Here is a 20,309-nt window from a genome sequence, read left to right as displayed (position 1 = left end):
TGGGCTGCACAAGGTGCTAGAAGAGTTGGAAGACCCAGGCCTACATGGCTGAGGGCTATGAAGCGTGAAGTAGGAGATGATAAATGGAGAAGTATCGATTTAAAAGATCAAGATAGAGACGACTGGAGAAATCTAACCGAGGTCCTTTGCGTCAATGGGCGTAGAAGGAGATGATGAAGATGATGATGATGAGGAAATCAATAAAAAAAAAAACTATACCAAACTTTGATGACCTGTAGTGTGATGGTTTTTCTATCTGAAAATTTAGCGTCACCGGTAAGGTAGTAGGTTTACCAGGGCACCAGCCACCCTTGAGACACTACCGCTAGAGAGTTACTGGGTCCTTTGACTGGCCAAACAGTACTACATTGAATCATTCTCTCTGGTTACTGTTCGTTTTCCCTTTCCCTACACATGCAGCGAATAAACTAGCCTATTCTTTTCAGAATCTCCTCTGTCCTTATACATTTGACAACACAAATTACCAAACAATTCTTCTTTTCTTAAGGGGTTAACTACTGCACTGTAATTGTTCAGTGGCCACTTTCCCCTTGCTGAGGGTAGAATAGACTCTAGCTATGGTCAGCAGCTCTTCTAGGAGAAAGACACTCCAAAATCAAACCAGTGTTCGCTAGTCTTGGGTAGTGCTATAGCCTCTGTACCATGGTCTTCCTCTGTCTTGGGTTAGAGTTCTCTTGCTTGAGGGTACACTTGAGCATGCTATTCTTCCTTATTTCTTTTCCTCTTGTTTTTATTATTATTATTATTATTATTATCATTATTATTATTATTATTATTATTATTATTAGCTACGCGACAACCCTAGTTGGAAAAACAAGATTCCATAAGCCCAAGGACTTAATAAAAGAAAGAAAGAAAAAAAAGGATCACTTGTGTCAGCAGCAAGTACATTGTTCCCATCTCTTGTTCTTTAACTGATAACAGCCGTTTTAAGAGTTTTATTTGCTGATCAATAATCCACAGCGATGAGTTGAAGTTTCCATTCATAATTAATGAAGAGCTGTAAACATGGCAAAGGATTATAAGTTCAAGAGTAAACATGGTAAAGGATGAAAGCTGCCTGAACTGAAGTTCAAGTGGATTAGAACAGGTCATTCTCTGGATCCTTATTGGAGCCCAGATCATATACAGTTGGACACATGAATTCTTAGCGCGCATCCCTCTGAGGGAGTACATCCTGTCACACCATTACTGCCCGGCGAGCTCTTTTATGCAGCCCCTCTCTTCACCTATGCCCTCTCTCCCTACGGCACTGGTTACACTTACTCGCCAGTCGCCAATACAAGCAGTAAGGATAAGTGGTGCCAGATATGGGGATTTATCCCTAAATTTGTGGATTTATTTCTACATTTGAGAATTTATCCTTAGATTTGGGGATTTTGGATGACTGGTGACGATATTCTATACATATTTCTATAAAGAAGAAACAGAGATGAGTAAACCTTTATATTGTTGCAATTAGTTTACTTACAATTGCATGAATTATAGTGAGTAAATTCTAATTTATATTAGAAGAAAATATATTTCTGGAAATGAGGATTTTTGGGTGGTGTTTGGGGATTTTTATCACGATTTTTGGGGATTTTTAGACTATCCAATCTGGCTGCACATCATGTGGACAACGGTGTGACAGGGTGCACTTTGGAACGAGGTGTGCCAATAATTCATGTGCCCAACTGTACCTCTACTGTATGTTATAAAGCTTTCAAATCTTAGCCCCAAGACTATACAATAAGCCCTATCACGTAAAAGACCCCTCATTCTCTACAGAACCTACAAAATTAGTTTATCATATACACACTTATGCGTTTTGTATATCGCACTGTATAACTGGTGTTTATAGGCAAATTCCCATTATCGAAACACATAGAGAACAAGAAAGTCTTCAGTTTCTTCTTGAACAAAATATTTCTCATTTATCAATTCTCGAAATTGAATTGTTGTACAACTATTGAATATTTTACATAGGTGCTATTCATGACATCCTCAAAATCCATTTCTGCTAATCTTTTCATTCCCAAATCATAAAATTTGCAATTCACTATATAATTATCACGTTTGTTCAACTCAGTATAGTTTATATTTTTTTTCAGTTGAATTGTAGGCTCGGTTACACACACACACACACACACACACACATACACACACACACACACACACCAAGAGAGATTGGTTAATCAAACTTTCAACTAGGCTTCACAAAGCACCAGAAGAGTTGTAAGAACCAGGCCTACATGGCTGCGGATTATGAAACGTGAAGTAGGAGATGATAAATGGAGAAGTATTGATTTAAAAGCTCAAGATAGAGACGACTGGAAAAATCTAACCGAGGCCCTTTGCATTAATAGGCGTAGAACATATATATATATATATATATATATATATATATATATATATATATATATATATATATATATATATATATATTATTATTAGCCAAGCTACAACCCTAGTTGGAAAAGCAAGATGCTATAAGCCCAAGGGTTCCAATAGGGAAAAATAGCCCAGTGAGGAAAGGAAATAAGGAAATAAATAAATGATGAGAATAAATTAACAATAAATCATTCTGAAAACAGTAACAACGTCAAAACAGACATGTCCTATATAAACTATTAACAACGTCAAAAACAGATATGTCATATATAAACTGTAAAAAGACTCATATCAGCCTGGTCAACATAAAAACATTTGCCCTAACTTTGAACTTTTTAAGTTCTACTAATTCAACTACCCGATTAGGAAGATCATTCCACAACTTGGTAACAGCTGGAATAAAACTTATAGAATACTGTGTAGTATTGAGCCTCATGATGGAAAATGCCTGGCTATTAGAATTAACAGCCTGCCTAGTATTACGAACAGGATAGAATTGTCCAGGGAGATCTGGATGTAAAGGATGGTCAGAGTTATGAAAAATCTTATGCAACATGCATAATGAACTAATTGAACGACGGTGCCAAAGATTAATATCTAGATCAGGAATAAGAAATTTAATAGACCTTAAGTTTCTGTCCAACAAATTAAGATGAGAATCAGCAGCTGAACACCAGACAGGAGAACAATACTCAAAACAAGGTAGAATGAAAGAATTAAAACACTTCTTCAGAATAGATTGATCACCGAAAATCTTGTAAGACTTTCTCAATAAGCCAATTTTTTATGCAATTGAAGAAGACACAGACCTAATGTGTTTCTCAAAAGTAAATTTGCTGTCGAGAATCACACCTAAAATTTTAAGTCATACAAATTTAAAGAAACATTATCAATACTGAGATCCGGATGTTGAGGAGCCACCGTCCTTGACCTACTTACAATCATACTTTGAGTTTTATTAGGATTCAACTTCATACCCCATAATTTGCACCATGCACTAATTTTAGCTAAATCTCTATTAAGAGATTCACCAACCCCAGATCTACATTCAGGGGATGGAATTGATGCAAAGAGAGTAGCATCATCTGCATATGCAACAAGCTTTTTTTTCTAGGCCAAACCACATGTCATGTCTATATAGTGTGAAAAGTAATTATATATACACACACACACGCATATATATATATATATATATATATATATATATATATATATATATATATATACACATATATATATATATATATATATATATATATAATGTCTGTGTGCGCGAACGCCCTTGTATGTATGTACGCACGAACGTATTGCTGGTTGCTACTGTCATTTTGACAGTGGTTTCATTATATTGTGAAATTTAAAATAAATCAATGCATTCTTGTTATCATTTAAGGTATAAATCTTGACTTCTCTTAATTCTAATCTTACTTTCCTTGCAAGTTTCGTAACCGGAAAGGCCACGACAACATTATGATAATTAGTGTTCTACTCAAATGCTTTCACACATATCATGTATTACGTAATGTTCATATACTACTAAGATCTAAGGTAATAAATTATGATTATTTCTCTTGATTAAATCACATTTGTTCCCCTTTAAATTCTTTAAACGTGAAAAGGTATCGACATTATGAGCCTGAACTTACTAAGGAGTCGTACTTCAGTGTCTGACTCGTCAATCCCGCTCATGTTTGTTTACATGTACAAAAATGAAGTGAACCATATATTTTTTATGACAGTACGAGTGATATACAGAGTTCAGGTGACATCTGGTTGAATATGTCCTCAGCCTGCGGTGAGATATAACGAGATTTTATTCCAGAGCATAAATTATTGCATCTGTTATAAAAAAAAAGAATTGGGCGTGCCTTGTTTAGGCTCCTTTAAGGTGGAACAGGCCAGAGTACGGGCTTCATATGGGGCCAAGTTAGTCTCTTTTAAAAATTGCATATGTGAATTTCTAGATTAGACAGATATTTGCAATAATGTCATTTATTGTTATAGGACGAATAAGATAGTTTATTCATGGGAGTGGGTTTGCATTTCGATTAATATTTTGGAGCCTTTGTATGTCAGCGGCCAGTTCCTCCCTTGTGGATTAAAAATGGACATCAACTAACCTCAACTTTCCTCCCTTAACCTAACCTACAAGCTGTGTCCTTAACTACTTACCTAATGGTGGGGCTAATGCCCCCCTGCGACCTCCCTCGCACTGCCGTATTTTAAATTAGCCGTAATCATACATGCAGGTGGCTGTTATTATACATACACCCCAATATTTTCATACCACAGAAGCGCATGTAAAAAGCTCACGCTGTCTCCTAATCTAACCTAGGACGCTGTGTTCTTACTCGTCGTTCAGTGTATCTTTGATTGTTACTCTATCTTCGGTGATGATATAAACCCCCATTCAGATGCGGGCTTGGGGTGTATGTATGTATGAAAGCGGCCACCTGTATGTATGATGACGGCTGACTTAGAATATGGCATTCTAAGAGGGGTCACAGGGTGCCGTTCGCCCCCCTTTAGGTAAAGGAGGTAAGGACACAGTTCGTAGGTTAGGTTAGGGGGGAAAGTTTAGGTTAGTTGATGCCCATTTTTTATGCAAGCATAGGAACTGGCCACTGATTTACAAAGGGTCCGCGAGCTTAGTATACAGTGACTAATTCAACTTAGGATATTGGGTCCAAAGACTGGAGTAGTGTCTCTTACCTTAACCGGATGTTAAAGACATAGTTTCTAATTGGGGTTTCCCTTTGCTAGAGATATGGACCTTGTAAAGAGTTAATAGCAACAATTGAATGTAAGGCTAGTTTGTAGAATGGTGGACACTCGCTAAATAGTCCTAGTCCTAGTCCTAGTAGAGGTAACTTGAGGGTAGCGTGTGGGATTGTCCTTCCATTAATGACACGCAGACATAGGTAGTGTCAAGTGGGGTACCTTAGGATAGGATATATCTTGTAGGTTTAGTAAAGTGGGATTGAATTTCCCGTTTTTTATGGCTGATTATTTCTGTAATTATTCTATTATAATAGAGGTAGTTAAAGGATAAAGTGTTCATATGAATAAAAAAATTTCAGAAATAGCCATACCAATATAAAATGAATTATGGATTTGATGTAAAAAAATGACTGAAAACTATAAAAGATTTGAGAGTCTGGTAACTCTGTCCAAATTTATAGTACTTTAAGATTGTTTAGCACTACATAGCATCCTAGGAGGACTTGGGTTAGGAAAAAACATTCCTAGATGGCTCCAGAGTTCTCATCTATGTAAGGATGTTCTACCTCAGAATAATGTAGTAATATTTTGATTGGTAATTGTAACATCCAGTATGATTATTGTTCAGCAGTTCCTATAGAGTTCTGTATGAGTAGCCATATCTTAATAATTAGTGAAATATGGTGAGGCTGGGCATAAGAGTGCAAATGCTTTAGATTATATTAGTTATAGATAAAAATAGCTGTTAGTCACTATAAATAAGAATTGTTTTGATAATATTCTTCATGGTTATGGTAACATAACTTAATTGCAGAGGGTGTTGATTGTCTTGTGGATACAAAGATGTCAATTAGCAAGGGTATTTTTGTTATGTTGGTTTTGATAACTTGAATTATGTATTGTGACCAGTGAATGTCAGTTACAATTGTGTTGAAAATAAGATGGTCTTGCATAGCCCTTCATGCTAATTATGGGATCAGATGTACAAAAAACATGCAGTACTGTAAATGATAACAGTCAGCTAATCTTTACAGAGTAATTTCTCGGGTTTCTGAAAAAATAGTGAGAAGGAGAAAAGGCAGCAACTTTATTTGCTACAAATACATTTGTCCTGAAATGTTACCTTTTGGAGGTTGGTTATAAGTAATGGTTTGATTTCAACTATGTAGGGCTTTCATGAATATGTTTCTTGATAATTACAATTTTCAATATTAAACTTACCCGATAATCATGTAGCTGTCAACTCCGTTGCCCGACAGAATTCTATGGAGGGATACGCCAGCTATCACAATACTAGAAGGGGGTGTATTTACCAGCGCCACCTGTGGCCAGGTACTCAAGTACTTCTTGTTGACACCTCCTCAATTATTCCTCTGTCGTGCTTCCGGCAAGACGTTCTGGGATACGCTTATGTTCTTGGAGTATTTTCACGACTTTGGTGAAGTATTTCTCTTTGATTTCGGCTGTCGCTTTACTGGAAACTTCTATATTAGCTTAGTTAGCTTTTGGAATTAATTTGATTAATTATGGTGACGAGAGAGTATGAACTCTCGTTCACCTTTCAATGGCCGACCCTTCCCTTAGACGGAAGTGTTGGTGTCTAAGAGAGTATAGACTCTCTTTCTTAATTTTGCTTAACAAAAGTTATAGATTTATTTTATATCTCTCCGCCTCTTATAGGCCTCTTCGATTAACTTCCTTTTATTATAAACTCATTAAAATTAATTTTTATATTTGTTTATATTCGACCTTCCTAATAGTAGGCGGTCTTTTACCGAAGTTAATAAACTTTGAGCCCGTCATTTCGGTTTTACCTGTTAACATATTATGCTATTTCCGCCACAGAGTTTGAAAGATTTTCTTTGACAGTCTCGTACTGTTTTCAAAGTTGAACTAACGTTTTGTTTTGTCTCTGCAGTTGTTGACGTTCAGAACGTTCAACTTGCACTCTATCGTTACGATAGAGAAAGAATGTTCACGGTTTCACGTTGCAGTAAGAGTAACCGTGTCTAGCGTTTTGTTCATTCTTTCTTAACTTAATGGTTTTGATCCTAATAAAGGAACTTTTCAGTTTTTTTCCTTTAACAATAATATGTTTTAACGATATATATGATTGGGCTCTTCTCTCAGGTTCTAAGAGAGAGAGAGAGAGAGAGAGAGAGAGATAGAGACGGAGGGAGAAAGAGGATAAACGTTTCATTCAAGCCTGCCAGGCGTACGAGTAACGTCGTTATCGTTTTTGCTCTTCTCCCTAGTCTCTTTAGGGGAAGAAACTAAACGTTTCTAGAGTGATCTAGTGTTTAGTCTCTTTCCAACCACTGAATTATCTTTCATTAGATTTTTCTGTTACATTGTAATTCTGTTTTCGCAATTACTAACTTTGAGAAAGGATAGAATTGCGTATTTCAGGTACAAACCACTTAAAGTTTCGAGTTCAGTGAAATAAGTGCAAACAGAAATCAAAGTGATAAGTGATTAGTGCGTGAGGGTACTTTTGTGCGCGCCAGTCGTTCTCCCAGTCCGGGACCTCTTGCAAGCTCCCAAGCCCAGGGGAGAAGCAATGTCGAAGGGCATAAGGGTTCAGCAGGCCTTGATCGGCGCACAGAAGTATTCTCGGTGGTTGTGGGCGTGTCTTACCGAGACCGTCACTCCCACCCGCAGACGATTGAGCCCTTATTTTGCTCGTCTGCAGAAGAGATTAGGGGAGAAAATAAAGGCAGAGTAACGCTGGTCTCAGGTCTCAAGACTTCTTAAACGTTAAGTCCAGACCTATGCCAGACGTACGAAGTTAAAGTTCACAACCCGAATGCAGTCATTGGGTTAGCTCTGACTCTCCTCAGTCATCAGTTGATTACACTCCGCCTAAGAGGAGTAAGGTTCTGCCACAACAGATCTCTGCTGTTAAGGCTTTACCTCAGCAGAACTTAGTGTCTGCCGACCCCAAGTTAACTCTACTGCAGTCCATACAGTCACAACTTTCGGTCTTGATGCGTGAGTGTCGGGCTGAGAGTGTTGCGCCTCCGCCTCCGCCTACACTCCCCCCCGCCTATGATCGCTCCGCCTGATCACAGTACCTCCTGCCAGGCGTACGATGTTGTGAACTCTACTACAGTCCATGCAAGCACAGCTTTCGGACTTGATGAGTGAGTGTCGGGCTGAGAGTGTTGCTCCTCCGCCTCCGCCTACACTCCCTCCTCCTACACTCGCTCCGCCTGATCACAGTACCATCTGCCAGGCGTACGATGTTGTGGACTCTACTACAGTCCATGCAAGCACAGCTTTCGGACTTGATGAGTGAGTGTCGGGCTGAGAGTGTTGCTCCTCCGCCTCCGCCTACACTCCCTCCTCCTACACTCGCTCCGCCTGATCACAGTACCATCTGCCAGGCGTACGATGTTGTGGACTCTACTACAGTCCATGCAAGCACAGCTTTCGGACTTGATGCGTGAGTGTCGGGCTGAGAGTGTTGCTCCTCCGCCTCCGCCTACACTCCCTCCACCTACACTCGCTCCGCCTGATCGCAGTACCACCTGCCAGCAGTTCCACCTGCCAGGCGTACGATGTTGAGACACGTGCTGAGTTTGCTGTTCCCTGTGGTGTTCAGCCTCCGCCTTCCTTAAGGCAACCTTTACATTGGGATCAGGAGGATTATACCTCTCTTCCTCCGCCTCCACTTGCTGCTCCACCAGTGATGCAACACTCGGTTGAGGTACAACAACCTCTCCCGTCCATGAGTCAGTCTCCTCAGCTCTTGCTGCAGCGAGCTCAACCCTCCATAAGGCAAGCACAACAACACCTTAGCCTTGCGCCTCAGGAGCCTCAGCTTGCGAGACATTTACCTTGTTCTGCGCAGCCTCTTCCTCATCGCGCTCCGCTCACACCACAGGAACTGGAACTTGCTACTCCGCTTCCGCCAACCGCTCAGCAAGCGCAACCCTTGGGTTCAACCACTCATGCTAGGAGTCAGCCTCCTCCACCCATGCGCCTTCCTTCTGCTTGTCTTTTATTCAGCCTTTGCAGACTGAGCCTCAGGTGTTCCCTCATCGGAGTCTTGAAGAGGAAACCACACTATTGTTGTTCCAGCTCGTTCTGACTCTGCTGTTCAGCATACCTTACCTCCATTTTCATACCATGGTTTAAACCCCATGCAAGCATGCATAAAGCACTCTAGCACTGGTCATGGAATTTCTGAGAAATGTTAAACGCCATGCACACGCTCTGCTTTCCTTACAGCAGGCTCTGCTTACAGCAGGCTCTGCTTAATACATGCTCAGCATTCAGCATGCTCTGCATTCAGCATGCTCTGCATACAACATGCTCTGCATACAGCATGCTCTGCATTCAGCATGCTCTGCATACAACATGCTCTACATACAGCATGCTCTGCATACAGCATACTCTGCATACATCATGCTCTGCATACCTTACCGCATGCTTCTCAACACATCTTGGGTTGTTGCCAACTCACTAGACCCAGTGAACCCTCACTCAGAGAACTTAGCATTTCTAGGATAAGGTCCCTGTAGATGAGAAAGTTCTTTTCTCCCTCCTTCTGATATTCCCTTGAGGACTCTGTCATTTGGAGGGAGCCTTTAGCTGCATAACCTCTTATGGACTTTTATTTAAGCATAACATGCTTACAGGGAAGGTAATGGTTACACTTCAGCCGCTAATCCCGTCTGTTACCACACCTGCTCCCATAGACCTTGAGCTGTGTTGCATGACATGCAGTCCAAGCTTAGTCCTTGTTAGAGGATTTTTTGTTTACGGAGTCAATGTGTCACGGGGAAGACGTTCAACAACCAACAGAAAGGACTTGTTGTGACGCAGTGCGGCAACCTCAGCAACCCGTTAAGGAGTTGTCTGTACGACCCAGACAGTCTAGACAGATTCGGGTTGTCACTGTACTTCCTCGCTTGCCCATGATTGACAGTTTACAGACTGTGCAGCAGTATCATGATCTTGTGTCCGGCTCCGTCAGACGACTGGCTTTTAAGAGCTCCCACAAGTCGTCGCTGTCTGGAGATTTTCAAATGGACTATGGATCTGACCAAGGAACTGGGCCTCCTGGTCAATTTTGAGGAGTCTCAGCTCGTTCCATCCCAGACCATTGTCTCCTTGGGTATGGATCTTCAGAGTCGAGCTTTTCGGACTTGTCCGTCGGCCCCAAGGATCTTCCAAGCCCTAGAATGCATCCAGAGCATGCTGAGAAGGAACCGATGCTTAGTCAGGCAGTGGATGAGTCTAACAGGGACACTTTCATCGCTGGCCCTGTTCATCGAGTTAGGGAGACTCCACCTCCGCCCCCTTCAGTATCATCTAGCTGCTCACTGGATAAAGGACATGACGCTAGAGACGGGCTCAGTTCCTGTTTCCGAAGAGATGAGGTCTACTCTAACGTGGTGGAAGAACAGCATTCTTCTCAAGGAAGGTCTACCATTGGCTGTTCAGACCTCCGACCACCGTCTCTTCTCGGACGCATCGGACACGGGCTGGGGTGCGACACTGGACGGACAGGAATGCTCGGGAACATGGAATCAGGAGCAAAGGACACTTCACATCTATTGCAAGGAGTTGTTGGCAGTTCATCTGGCCTTGATAAACTTCAAGTCCCTCCAGCTTAACAAGGTGGTGGAGGTGAACTCCGACTACACCACAGCCTTGGCTTACATCTCCAAGCAGGGAGGGACTCATTCGAGGAAGTTGTTCGAGATCGCAAGGGACCTCCTCATTTGGTCAAAAGATCGAAAGCTCACGCTGGTAACGAGGCTCATTCAGGGCGATATGAATGTCATGGCAGATCGCCTCAGCCGGAAGGGTCAGGTCTTCCCCACAGAGTGGACCCTTCACAAGAATGTTTGCAGCAGACTTTGGGCCCTGTGGGGTCAGCCAACCATAGATCTATTCGCTACCTCGATGACCAAGAGGCTCCTCTTGTATTGTTCTCCGATTCCAGACCCAGCAGCAGTTCGCGTGGATGCCTTTCTGCTGGATTGGTCCCATCTCAACCTGTATGCATTCCCGCCGTTCAAGATTGTCAACAGGGTACTTCAGAAGTTCGCCTCTCACAAAGGGACACGGCTGACGTTGGTTGCTCCCCTCTGGCCCGCGAGAGAATGGTTCACCGAGGTACTGCAATGGCTGGTCGACGTTCCCAGGACTCTTCCTCCTAGAGTGGACCTTCTGCGTCGACCTCACGTAAAGAAGGTACACCCAACCTCCACGCTCTTCGTCTGACTGCCTTCAGACTATCGAAAGACTCTCAAGAGCTAGAGGCTTTTCGAAGGAGGCAGCCAGAGTGATTGCCAGAGCAAGGACGACATCCACTCTCAGAGTCTATCAGTCTTAATGGGAAGTCTTCCGAAGCTGGTGCAAGGCCAATGCAGTTTTCCTCAACCAGTACCAATGTAACCCAGATTGCTGACTTCCTGTTACATCTAAGGAACGTAAGATCCCTATCAGCTCCTACGATCAAGGGTTACAGAAGTATGTTGGCAGCGGTTTTCCGCCACAGAGGCTTGGATCTTTCCTCCAACAAAGATCTACAGGACCTCCTTAGGTCTTTTGAGACCTCAAAGGAACGTCGGTTGTCCACTCCAGGCTGGAATCTAGACGTGGTCCTAAGGTTCCTAATGTCATCAGGATTTGAACCGCTCCAATCAGCCTCTTTTAAGGACCTCACATTAAAAACTCTTTTCCTCGTGTGCTTAGCAACAGGTAAAAGAGTAAGTGAGATCCACGCCTTCAGCAGGAACATAGGTTTCACATCTGAAACGGCTACATGTTCCTTGCAGCTCGGTTTTTTGGCTAAAAAACGAGCTTCCTTCCCGTCCTTGGCCTAAGTCGTTCGAGATCCCAAGCCTGTCCAACATGGTGGGGAACGAACTGGAGAGAGTACTTTGCCCAGTTAGAGCTCTTAAGTACTATCTAAGAAGGTCAAAACCATTACGAGGACAATCGGAAGCCTTATGGTGTGCTATCAAGAAGCCTTCTCTACCAATGTCTAAGAACTCAGTTTCTTACTACATCAGGCTTCTGATTAGAGAAGCAAATTCTCATCTGAAGGAAGAAGACCTTGCTTTGCTGAAGGTAAGGACACATGAAGTGAGAGCTGTGGCTACTTCAGTGGCCTTCAAACAGAACCGTTCTCTGCAGAGTGTTATGGATGCAACCTATTGGAGAAACAAGTCAGTGTTCGCATCATTCTATCTCAAAGATGTCCAGTCTCTTTACGAGTACTGCTACACCCTGGGTCCATTCGTAGCAACGAATGCAGTAGTAGGCGAGGGCTCAGCCACTACATTCCCATAATCCCATAACTTTTTAACCTTTCTCTTGAATACTTTTTATGGGTTGTACGGTCGGCTAAGAAGCCTTCCACATCCTTGTTGATTTGGCGGGTGGTCAATTCTTTCTTGAGAAGCGCCAAGGTTAAAGGTTGTGATGAGGTCCTTTAGTATGGGTTGCAGCCCTGTATACTTTAGCACCTTTGAGTTGATTCAGCCTCCCAAGAGGAACGCTGTGCTCAGTAAGGAAGACGATCTTATTAAAGGCAGAGTAACGGTTCAAGTCGACTTCCTTACCAGGTACTTATTATTTCATTGTTATTGTGGATAACTGATTATATGAAATATGGGATACTTAGCTATCCTTTAATCTTGTACACTGGTTTTCACCCACCCCCCTGGGTGTGAATCAGCTACATGATTATCGGGTAAGTTTAATATTGAAAAATGTTATTTTTATTAATAAAATAAATTTTTGAATATACTTACCCGATAATCATGATTTAATCGACCCTCCCTTCCTCCCCATAGAGAACCAGTGGACCGAGGAATAATTGAGGAGGTGTCAACAAGAAGTACTTGAGTACCTGGCCACAGGTGGCGCTGGTAAATACACCCCCTTCTAGTATTGTGATAGCTGGCGTATCCCTCCATAGAATTCTGTCGGGCAACGGAGTTGACAGCTACATGATTATCGGGTAAGTATATTCAAAAATTTATTTTATTAATAAAAATAACATATTTCATCCTTTAATGAAAACCCTTGGGTTGCCTCTTTAAACGAAGGTAGGCTAGCATCATTTAGACAGATGCCTTCGCTTCTCCCTAAACAAGACAGATTCAAACTAGCCTCGCTCTACCTAACCTAGAGTTCTCTCGCTTGAGGGTACTTTGTCTTGCTAAGATCTTCAAGTGAGCATACAGTACATGTAACCTTATGTTTGTTCCGTAACCGAAATACAAACCACGCTATTTACAGAGGGTTACCTTTTAGCGCAGCTGAAATGGCGAGCCATTAGAATTTAACGAGGGTGTATTACCCCCGCGCTAGTTAGCGGGGGGGTAGGGGAGTGGTAGCTAGCTACCCCTCCCCCCCTCACACACAGATGAATGCTCACTTTCACTTTTGGCTCGGACTGTGACAGACGTCTCTGTCTTGGTCCTCTCTTGGCAGCCATTGTTTGTTTTGTCTTTACTTAATCGCTTACTTTTCATTTACTCAATATATATGTAAACATGTTTTCATGTTTATATATATATTTAAGTATAGAAATAAGTAAGTTTCCTTTTCAGAGTTGTGTGTGTAGTGTACGATATCTACGTGGAGTCCTCGGCAGTTAGGCCTCCACGGCGTAATTTTATGGGTGGCGATCGAGTTTGACTTATGTCTTTCTCTCTCTCTCTCTTGAGGTCGTTCACCCTTTTACTACGTGTTACTACGCCCTTGTAGCTTCCTTTCCGTGTGGGGGGGTTGCTACGCCGTACGTTTGTCTCAATTAGTTATGAATCTAATTGTAGTTGTTTTTTGTTTTTCAGCTTGTAGAACGATTCCTTTCGGGGTTTTCGTTCTTTCTTTAGTGTTCATTCATTTTTAAATTACATAATTACATAGTTACATAATTATAATTGTTATAATTCTGTTTTGGTTACAGCTCTCCTTCCGTGAGTGTAAGTGGTTGTGAGGGCACGTGCTTGTTGTGTAATTCTTGTTTCCTTTCCCTCGGGATTCCTCTTCGGAGCCTTCCCGGGGGAATGAATGTGTACTAATATTATTTGTTTATTTTTTTACAGTTACTGATCTAGTTCGTTTCTGTAATATGGCAACGGTGTGAGCTGTCTTGTTGAGTCCTGGGGATTCGGCTGTTGCTGCCTCCCCCCTTGTATTTTCGTCAGGGGCGTGTCTCCTTCTACTGGAAGTACTCCCGTGACGACGGACAGCTCTCCAGTTCATTTTAGAACTCTCAGGAGGCTTGCCTCCTTGGGTGGGTAACTTTCCTTCCGAGGGAAGTTTTTCTTGTCCAGGCTTGAGTTTTTCCCCTTTTGGGGGGTTCTTCTCTTGCCTTTTTTTTCGTGCGACTATGCTCTTGGTGCTGAGCGGTCCCACCTGCAGTTTCGCTCAAGGGGCTGGGCAACTGCAGGAGCTCCTCTTCGGAGGATTGCTCCTTTTAGGTCACTGGCTGACCAGTCTCTTCTACGAAGTGTTTCTCTTTCGTTCGCGAGAGAGTACACTCATAAAGACTCCTCTTTTGAGGTTTATTCTGTTGCTGTTGGCCTCCCTCGCCGTAAGGCCCTCCGTCCGCCTCGTCGTAAGGGCTTCTCATCTCCCTATAAGGGTGCTTGAGGCGCCTTTTTGAATCTCCGTTTGCAGCCTACAACTCCCTTTTATCGATCTTCCGCCTTGGTGCGGATGGACAGCAGTTTGATCTCGTCTTCCGACGGGCAACGGTCTTCCCGACGGACAACGGTCTTCCCGACGGACAGCGGTCTTCCGACGGACATCAGTTTCCCGGCGGACAACGATCCCTTCGGGGCAAAGGGTTGCCTCCCACGGGGGTTCTTCCCTTGCGTGTCAGGGTTTCCCTGCGCGCCCTTCTGCTGTGTTCTCTCCTGCTCCTGCTCAGTGTTAGCGCACAGGCGCTCTTCTGCTCATCAGCGCTCTCCTGTTCGTCAGCGCTTTTATGATGATCATCCCTGCTGTTCCTGTTGGTTCCTGTTACGCGCTCTGTGCGCCCACGTTCGCCCTCGCGATCTAGAACTTCGGTTCAGGTCGGGGTCAAGGACTCTTCTTCTATGCGCAGGCTTCCACGCGTAGCCTTCTGCTCGTCAGCGATCATCAGCTCGCCAGCGATCACCTGTCTCTCGGCGATCTCCGGATCGCCCGCGTGTGTTACAGCCGGCACGCCAACGTTCTCCAACACTTCTGGAGGAACATGGTTCGCCAGCTACTAGCTCACCTGCGCATGCAGATCGCCATCGCGCGACCCTCAACTGCGGATGCTGATCGCCATCGCGCGACCCTCAACTGCGGATGCTGATCGCCATCGCGTGACCCTCAACTGCGGATGCTGATCGCCATCGCGCGACCCTCAACTGCGGATGCTGATCGCCATCGCGCGACCCTCAACTGCGGATGCTGATCGCCATCGCGCGACCCTTAACTGCGGATGCTGATCGCCATCGCGCGACCGCACACCTGCGGATGCTGATCGCCATCGCGCGACCCTGCGCATGCTGATCACCATCGCGCTATCGTCTACCCTGCGGATGCTGCTCGCCATCGCGCGACCCTCAACTGCGGATGCTGCTCGCCATCGCGCGATCGCCCACCTGCAGATGCTGCTCGCCATCGCGCGACCGCCCACCTGCGCATACTGATCGCCATCGTGCGACCCTGGCATGCTGATCACCATCGCGTGACCCTGCGCATACTGATCACCATCGCGCGACCCTGCGCATGCTGATCACCATCGCGCGACCCTGCGCATACTGATCACCATCGCGCGACCCTGCGCATGCTGATCACCATCGCGCAATCGCCCTCCTGCACATGCTGCTCGCGATCGCTCACCTTCGCATACTGCTCGCCAACGCACGATCGCTCACCTGCGCATGCTGCTCAAACCATCGCGTCGGCATAACACAACGCGCCATCGCCAACCTGCGCGTTAGCGCTCACCAGCTCACCACCGATCGCTTGTTGATCCATATCGCCAGCGGTCTTCCTCGCCCACGCGGCAGCGCGTTTCCTCGCCATCGCGCTAACGCTTGCGTTCGCCGCCTCGGACTCGCGCTCATCCACCTGCCCACCCTCACGACTGCTCGCCTGCGCGACCGCTCGCCCGCGCGACCGCTCGCCCGCGCGACCGCTCGCCCGCGCGACCGCTCGCCCGCGCGACCGCTCGCCCGCGCGACCGCTCGCCCGCGCGACCGCTCGCCCGCGCGTCCGCTCGCCCGCGCGACCGCTCGCCCGCGCGACCGCTCGCCCGCGCGACCGCTCGCCTGTGCGCCCGCGCGACCGTTCGCCTGCGCGCCCGCACGCCCACGTGCCTGCATGTCTACGCTCATGCGCGTCTGCGCCCATGCTCTCCAATGTTCGCCCACGCGCGAACCAACGGTTTTCCATCGCGCGGACGGATGGTGTTCCGTCGCGCGAACCTACAGTGTTTCTTCGCACAAACGTCGGCTTATTTCTTGCAGTATCCATTGCTCGTCTATGGGTTATCGCTCGCCGACCACCAGCTCTCGCCCTTCCTACCACCTCGCCCTCCTACTGCGCTCCTTCGCTCACCTTTGTTTGCGTTACCGCGCATGGGCGCTTCCACGTTCGCCCACGCGAAAATCTTTGAATTACCGTCGCGCGAGCTCCAGGGCGATTGCGACCACGATTCCCAATGGGGTTTTCGCAGCATGGCCAGCCTGGCGAGTTCTTCTGGAGCGTATTTCCAGAACACGGCCTCACCCCGTAAACGCAGAGCATGGCACTTGCAAGAATAGGAGAAACTTAAGGGAGATCTGAGCAACACTCCTCTTTCCTGAACCTGGGTTAGCCCTTCCCCGTCATTCCCTGGAAGGATTTTTGGGGGGGGGCTTTCCGTTCGAGATTTCTCCATCGGACAAGGGGTGACTGCTTACCCCTTCCTCTGGGAGCTTACCAGGTTCTTTCCCTCCTCGGTTACGGCCCGAGGTTTGGTTCAAGGAAGCTACAGGAAGATCATGGGTACTTTTCTCCTCTCGAGCTCAGGCACCTTGGCCTTTCGTCGTTAAGTATCTAACTTGCGGACAAGCTCGACGTTGTACCATCTGGACGCGCTGACTGAGGGCTTCCTTCGGGTGTCTTATCTGTGGAGGTCGACGACCTCAGACACCTTTCCATCCTTGAGAAGAGTTTGTTTGTGCCCAAGGACAGAGACTTAGACAGCGGCTGTGCGGAGGAAATCGACTTCCGTTTTCACTCCTCCAAGGCGCTTTCTTCCAGATTCTGCAGGGCTCCAGCGCCCTTTTCTTTCAACCACGTCGGCCTAAGTTATCGGCTACGACAACTGGGACAAGGTGTCCAATTGCAGTTTCCTCCTGTCAGGAACAGATGGCACGGGAGACTCCCCCGGGGGGGCATAGTCCTAAAAGGAGTTCACGAACTCTAGGATTGCAGGTTTTTCGCTGGGAGGATGCTTAAGGTTACTCATCCGAATGACAGCTTCCCGATGCCCATTCCCGCACAATCTGTGATCAGCCAAGGATATCGCGCCTGCCGTCTCTGTCAGCTAATTCAGTGTCTCTGAACCTCTATGCCATAGCGTCAGCAGAGTTGCCCGGTTGGACAGAATGATCCATACCTTAGGCGAAGGTCTTCCTTAGGAGCATCGACGGCTTCACCCCCGGCCTCCTCAGTCGATCCTTTCTTGTAAGGAAGGATCTGAGAGGGGATGTCCGTAGTCGACCTCTCAGCCCTGATCAAGTTTGTCGAACAAACTTCGGCCAGTGTAGACCAGCAGAATCGATGAGACTGGTAACGAGGCGACAGGACTCCTTAAACCCTGGATCGGAAGGACGGGTACTTTCAGTTTCCATTCCATCCATCTTCCAGGGAGCTCGTCGAATTCAGCCTAGACTGCAAGTATTCCTGCTTATGATGCAGTGTGGCTATCCCGCCGTGGCATAGCAGGTTTGTTTCCCCAGAGAACTCTCCCTGCCTTCCTCTTGGCCGCTCAGGTGCAGGCTTCCGCCTCCTCTGCTGTTTGGAGGGCTGGTCAACTCCGGTAGGCTCGGGTTCGACCTTCTTCAGCGCCGGGACAAGCTTCCGGATGCTTACCATGAGTGTGGGCTCATGGTATTTTGCTTGGAGCCTTCTCTTCCTCTGCCTCAACATCTGGAGTATCTGGCCATGATATTGAGTCAACGGCCTTACCACGTTGGAAACCCCGCTTCTCGTCCGTCCAGCGAGGTTAAGCAACGTCGGTACTTGGATGGGTGACCACCTGGGGACGCCAGATTCTGTTACCACATCCTCCGAGCCTTCCTTTCGGTTGACTGTGGCAAGACTGAGGAGAGTCGCAGTACCTGTTCTCAGTCAAGCAGAGCTTTTAGCCCTACCTTGGAACGTTTCCTAGTTCTCCTTTCCTCATTGACCCGTCTATAGTCCGAACGGTCGCCTCAGGATAAGTTCCATGTGGGGCAATCCAAGTTCCGGTGGCTTCAGGCAATGTTTAACCGGACTTCCTGGCCCCTATGGGACCAGCGGAACTATTAGACCTGCAATGGGTGTTGACCTATGGAGCCTCTTGATGGTAGTGGATATTCTCGTCCTTTCCCCACATTCTTGATGCTGTTCTCGGACTCGTCAAAGGAAAGGGGGGGGCATGTTCCGGTCCAGGCCTATGGTCAAGACCTGAAGGATACCTCTCCATCATTCAGGCAGGCTTAGGGGCCTTAGTCTGGCCCCTCTACAGAACCTACAGCTCCTGCCGAGTCACCCCGTGCGCGTCGACTTCATGATTCTGGCGTATTCTAACCAGCAGGGGACGCATTTTCACAACTTCACATCTTGCAGTAGAGATACCGGGATGATTGAGATTCTCTCAATACCACCATCGGCTCTCTCATTCCAGGCAGGGGAATGTTCTCTCAGGCTATCCGAGCAGAGCCTCGTAGAGAGAGTGTACCTGGGGTCTTTGACCTTGGGTAACCAGCAAGTCCTGGTCTGGGGGACCTGATCGCGACAGCTTGGAACCTCAAGCTTCTGCTATTCTTCCCCCCAGTCTCAGACCCCGAGACTCTGGCAAGATGCATTCCGGTGATGGTGGGACAACTTTGACGCCTGCGTCTTCCCTCCTTTTTGTCTGTGGACAATGGGTCTCAACAAGACCAGGTTGTCTGTCAACCTTTCAATGGGAGAGCTCCACTGGGACTATGCGCAGAACGGTTTCTGGACCCTCTGCTTCCCCTGACGGAACTCCCGGGAGAGCTTCTCCCACGGCGCAGACTACTCAAGCAACCACAATGCGACATCTCTCCCGAACCGGGGCGTCGCTTCGGCTTCATGCCTGGAGACACTACGCCTCCTCCTCAAGAAGAGACAACCCGCTACAGTCGCGGTACGGAGGTCGCGTCATCTGCGATAGTCATCCACAGGGATCTCCCAGGCAAAGTGAAGAGTCTAAGGTGGTTGGTGGCATGGGAGATATACCTCTTCCCTTGAGGCCTCTTCTCCAGCAATAACGGTCTTATTGCCTTTCGGCGGGAGGAAACTCCTTTCCGCTCTCGGCAATGAAGCCTGTCGCTCAGCCTTTCCCTGACCTTCAGGCTTAAAGGAATAACTTTTTCCTGCCCGCTGGATCTATCCTCGCTCATGCAAAGCTACGATCGTCCCTGCCCTAGTCGGAGGAAGACCTCCAACTTGGAGCATGGCTCGGACTTTTAGTCCTTTAAGAGATCTTCTCAAGACCCTTTACGATAGGCCTCGGATTGTATTCCGCCTTGGGTCTCCTGCTCACTCTGGCCACGGCCAGTGTGTAAGCAATCTTCTTGGTCTCTTACGACTCCCCCCTTTCTAAGGAAGAGGGGAAGGCAACATTCAGGCTCGCTCCTGAGTTGTTGGCTAGACTCAGAATCTGGGGGTCCCGGCCCTTCGGTCCGATTCATTCAAGATTTCGAGTCTCCATTCTGTATCTGATGTCCCAAGACCTTCTCTTTCTTGCCAGTAAAGGAATCGAGAGGTTAGCGCTGGGAACAGCTGCAGTTTGTCCTCAGTTGCAGCCGATTTGGAAGCACAAGGAGGACATGGGGGAGAGTCACCAGTATACCTCTTCAGCCCGGACTCAAGGACATTCATCTCGACCTGTCTCCAGACCCTCCCCCGTCACGTCGCCCTACAGCACGATGTTGGATACATCGCAACGTCCCTCGCCTTCG

General features: G+C 46.5%; 1 protein-coding gene across 2 annotated transcripts in view; it reads left to right on the top strand.

Moving 5' to 3' along the window:
• Positions 1-4,052: 4,052 nt before the first annotated feature.
• LOC137631126 (N-chimaerin-like) overlaps positions 4,053-20,309 on the top strand; it is a 101,092-nt gene continuing 84,835 nt past the window's right edge. Inside the window, exon 1 of one of the 2 annotated variants that reach the window (XM_068362783.1) lies at positions 4,053-4,189. In XM_068362783.1, the coding sequence (XP_068218884.1) occupies positions 4,174-4,189 (16 nt within the window). In that variant the 5' untranslated portion in view covers positions 4,053-4,173. The remainder of the gene's footprint in view (positions 4,190-20,309) is intronic. The other variant, XM_068362784.1, reaches the window with a different exon arrangement.

Source organism: Palaemon carinicauda, chromosome 39 (assembly GCF_036898095.1).
Source record: "Palaemon carinicauda isolate YSFRI2023 chromosome 39, ASM3689809v2, whole genome shotgun sequence".
In the NCBI taxonomy this organism is placed as follows: Eukaryota; Metazoa; Arthropoda; class Malacostraca; order Decapoda; family Palaemonidae; genus Palaemon; species Palaemon carinicauda.
This window is presented reverse-complemented; position numbering and strand designations above follow the sequence as displayed.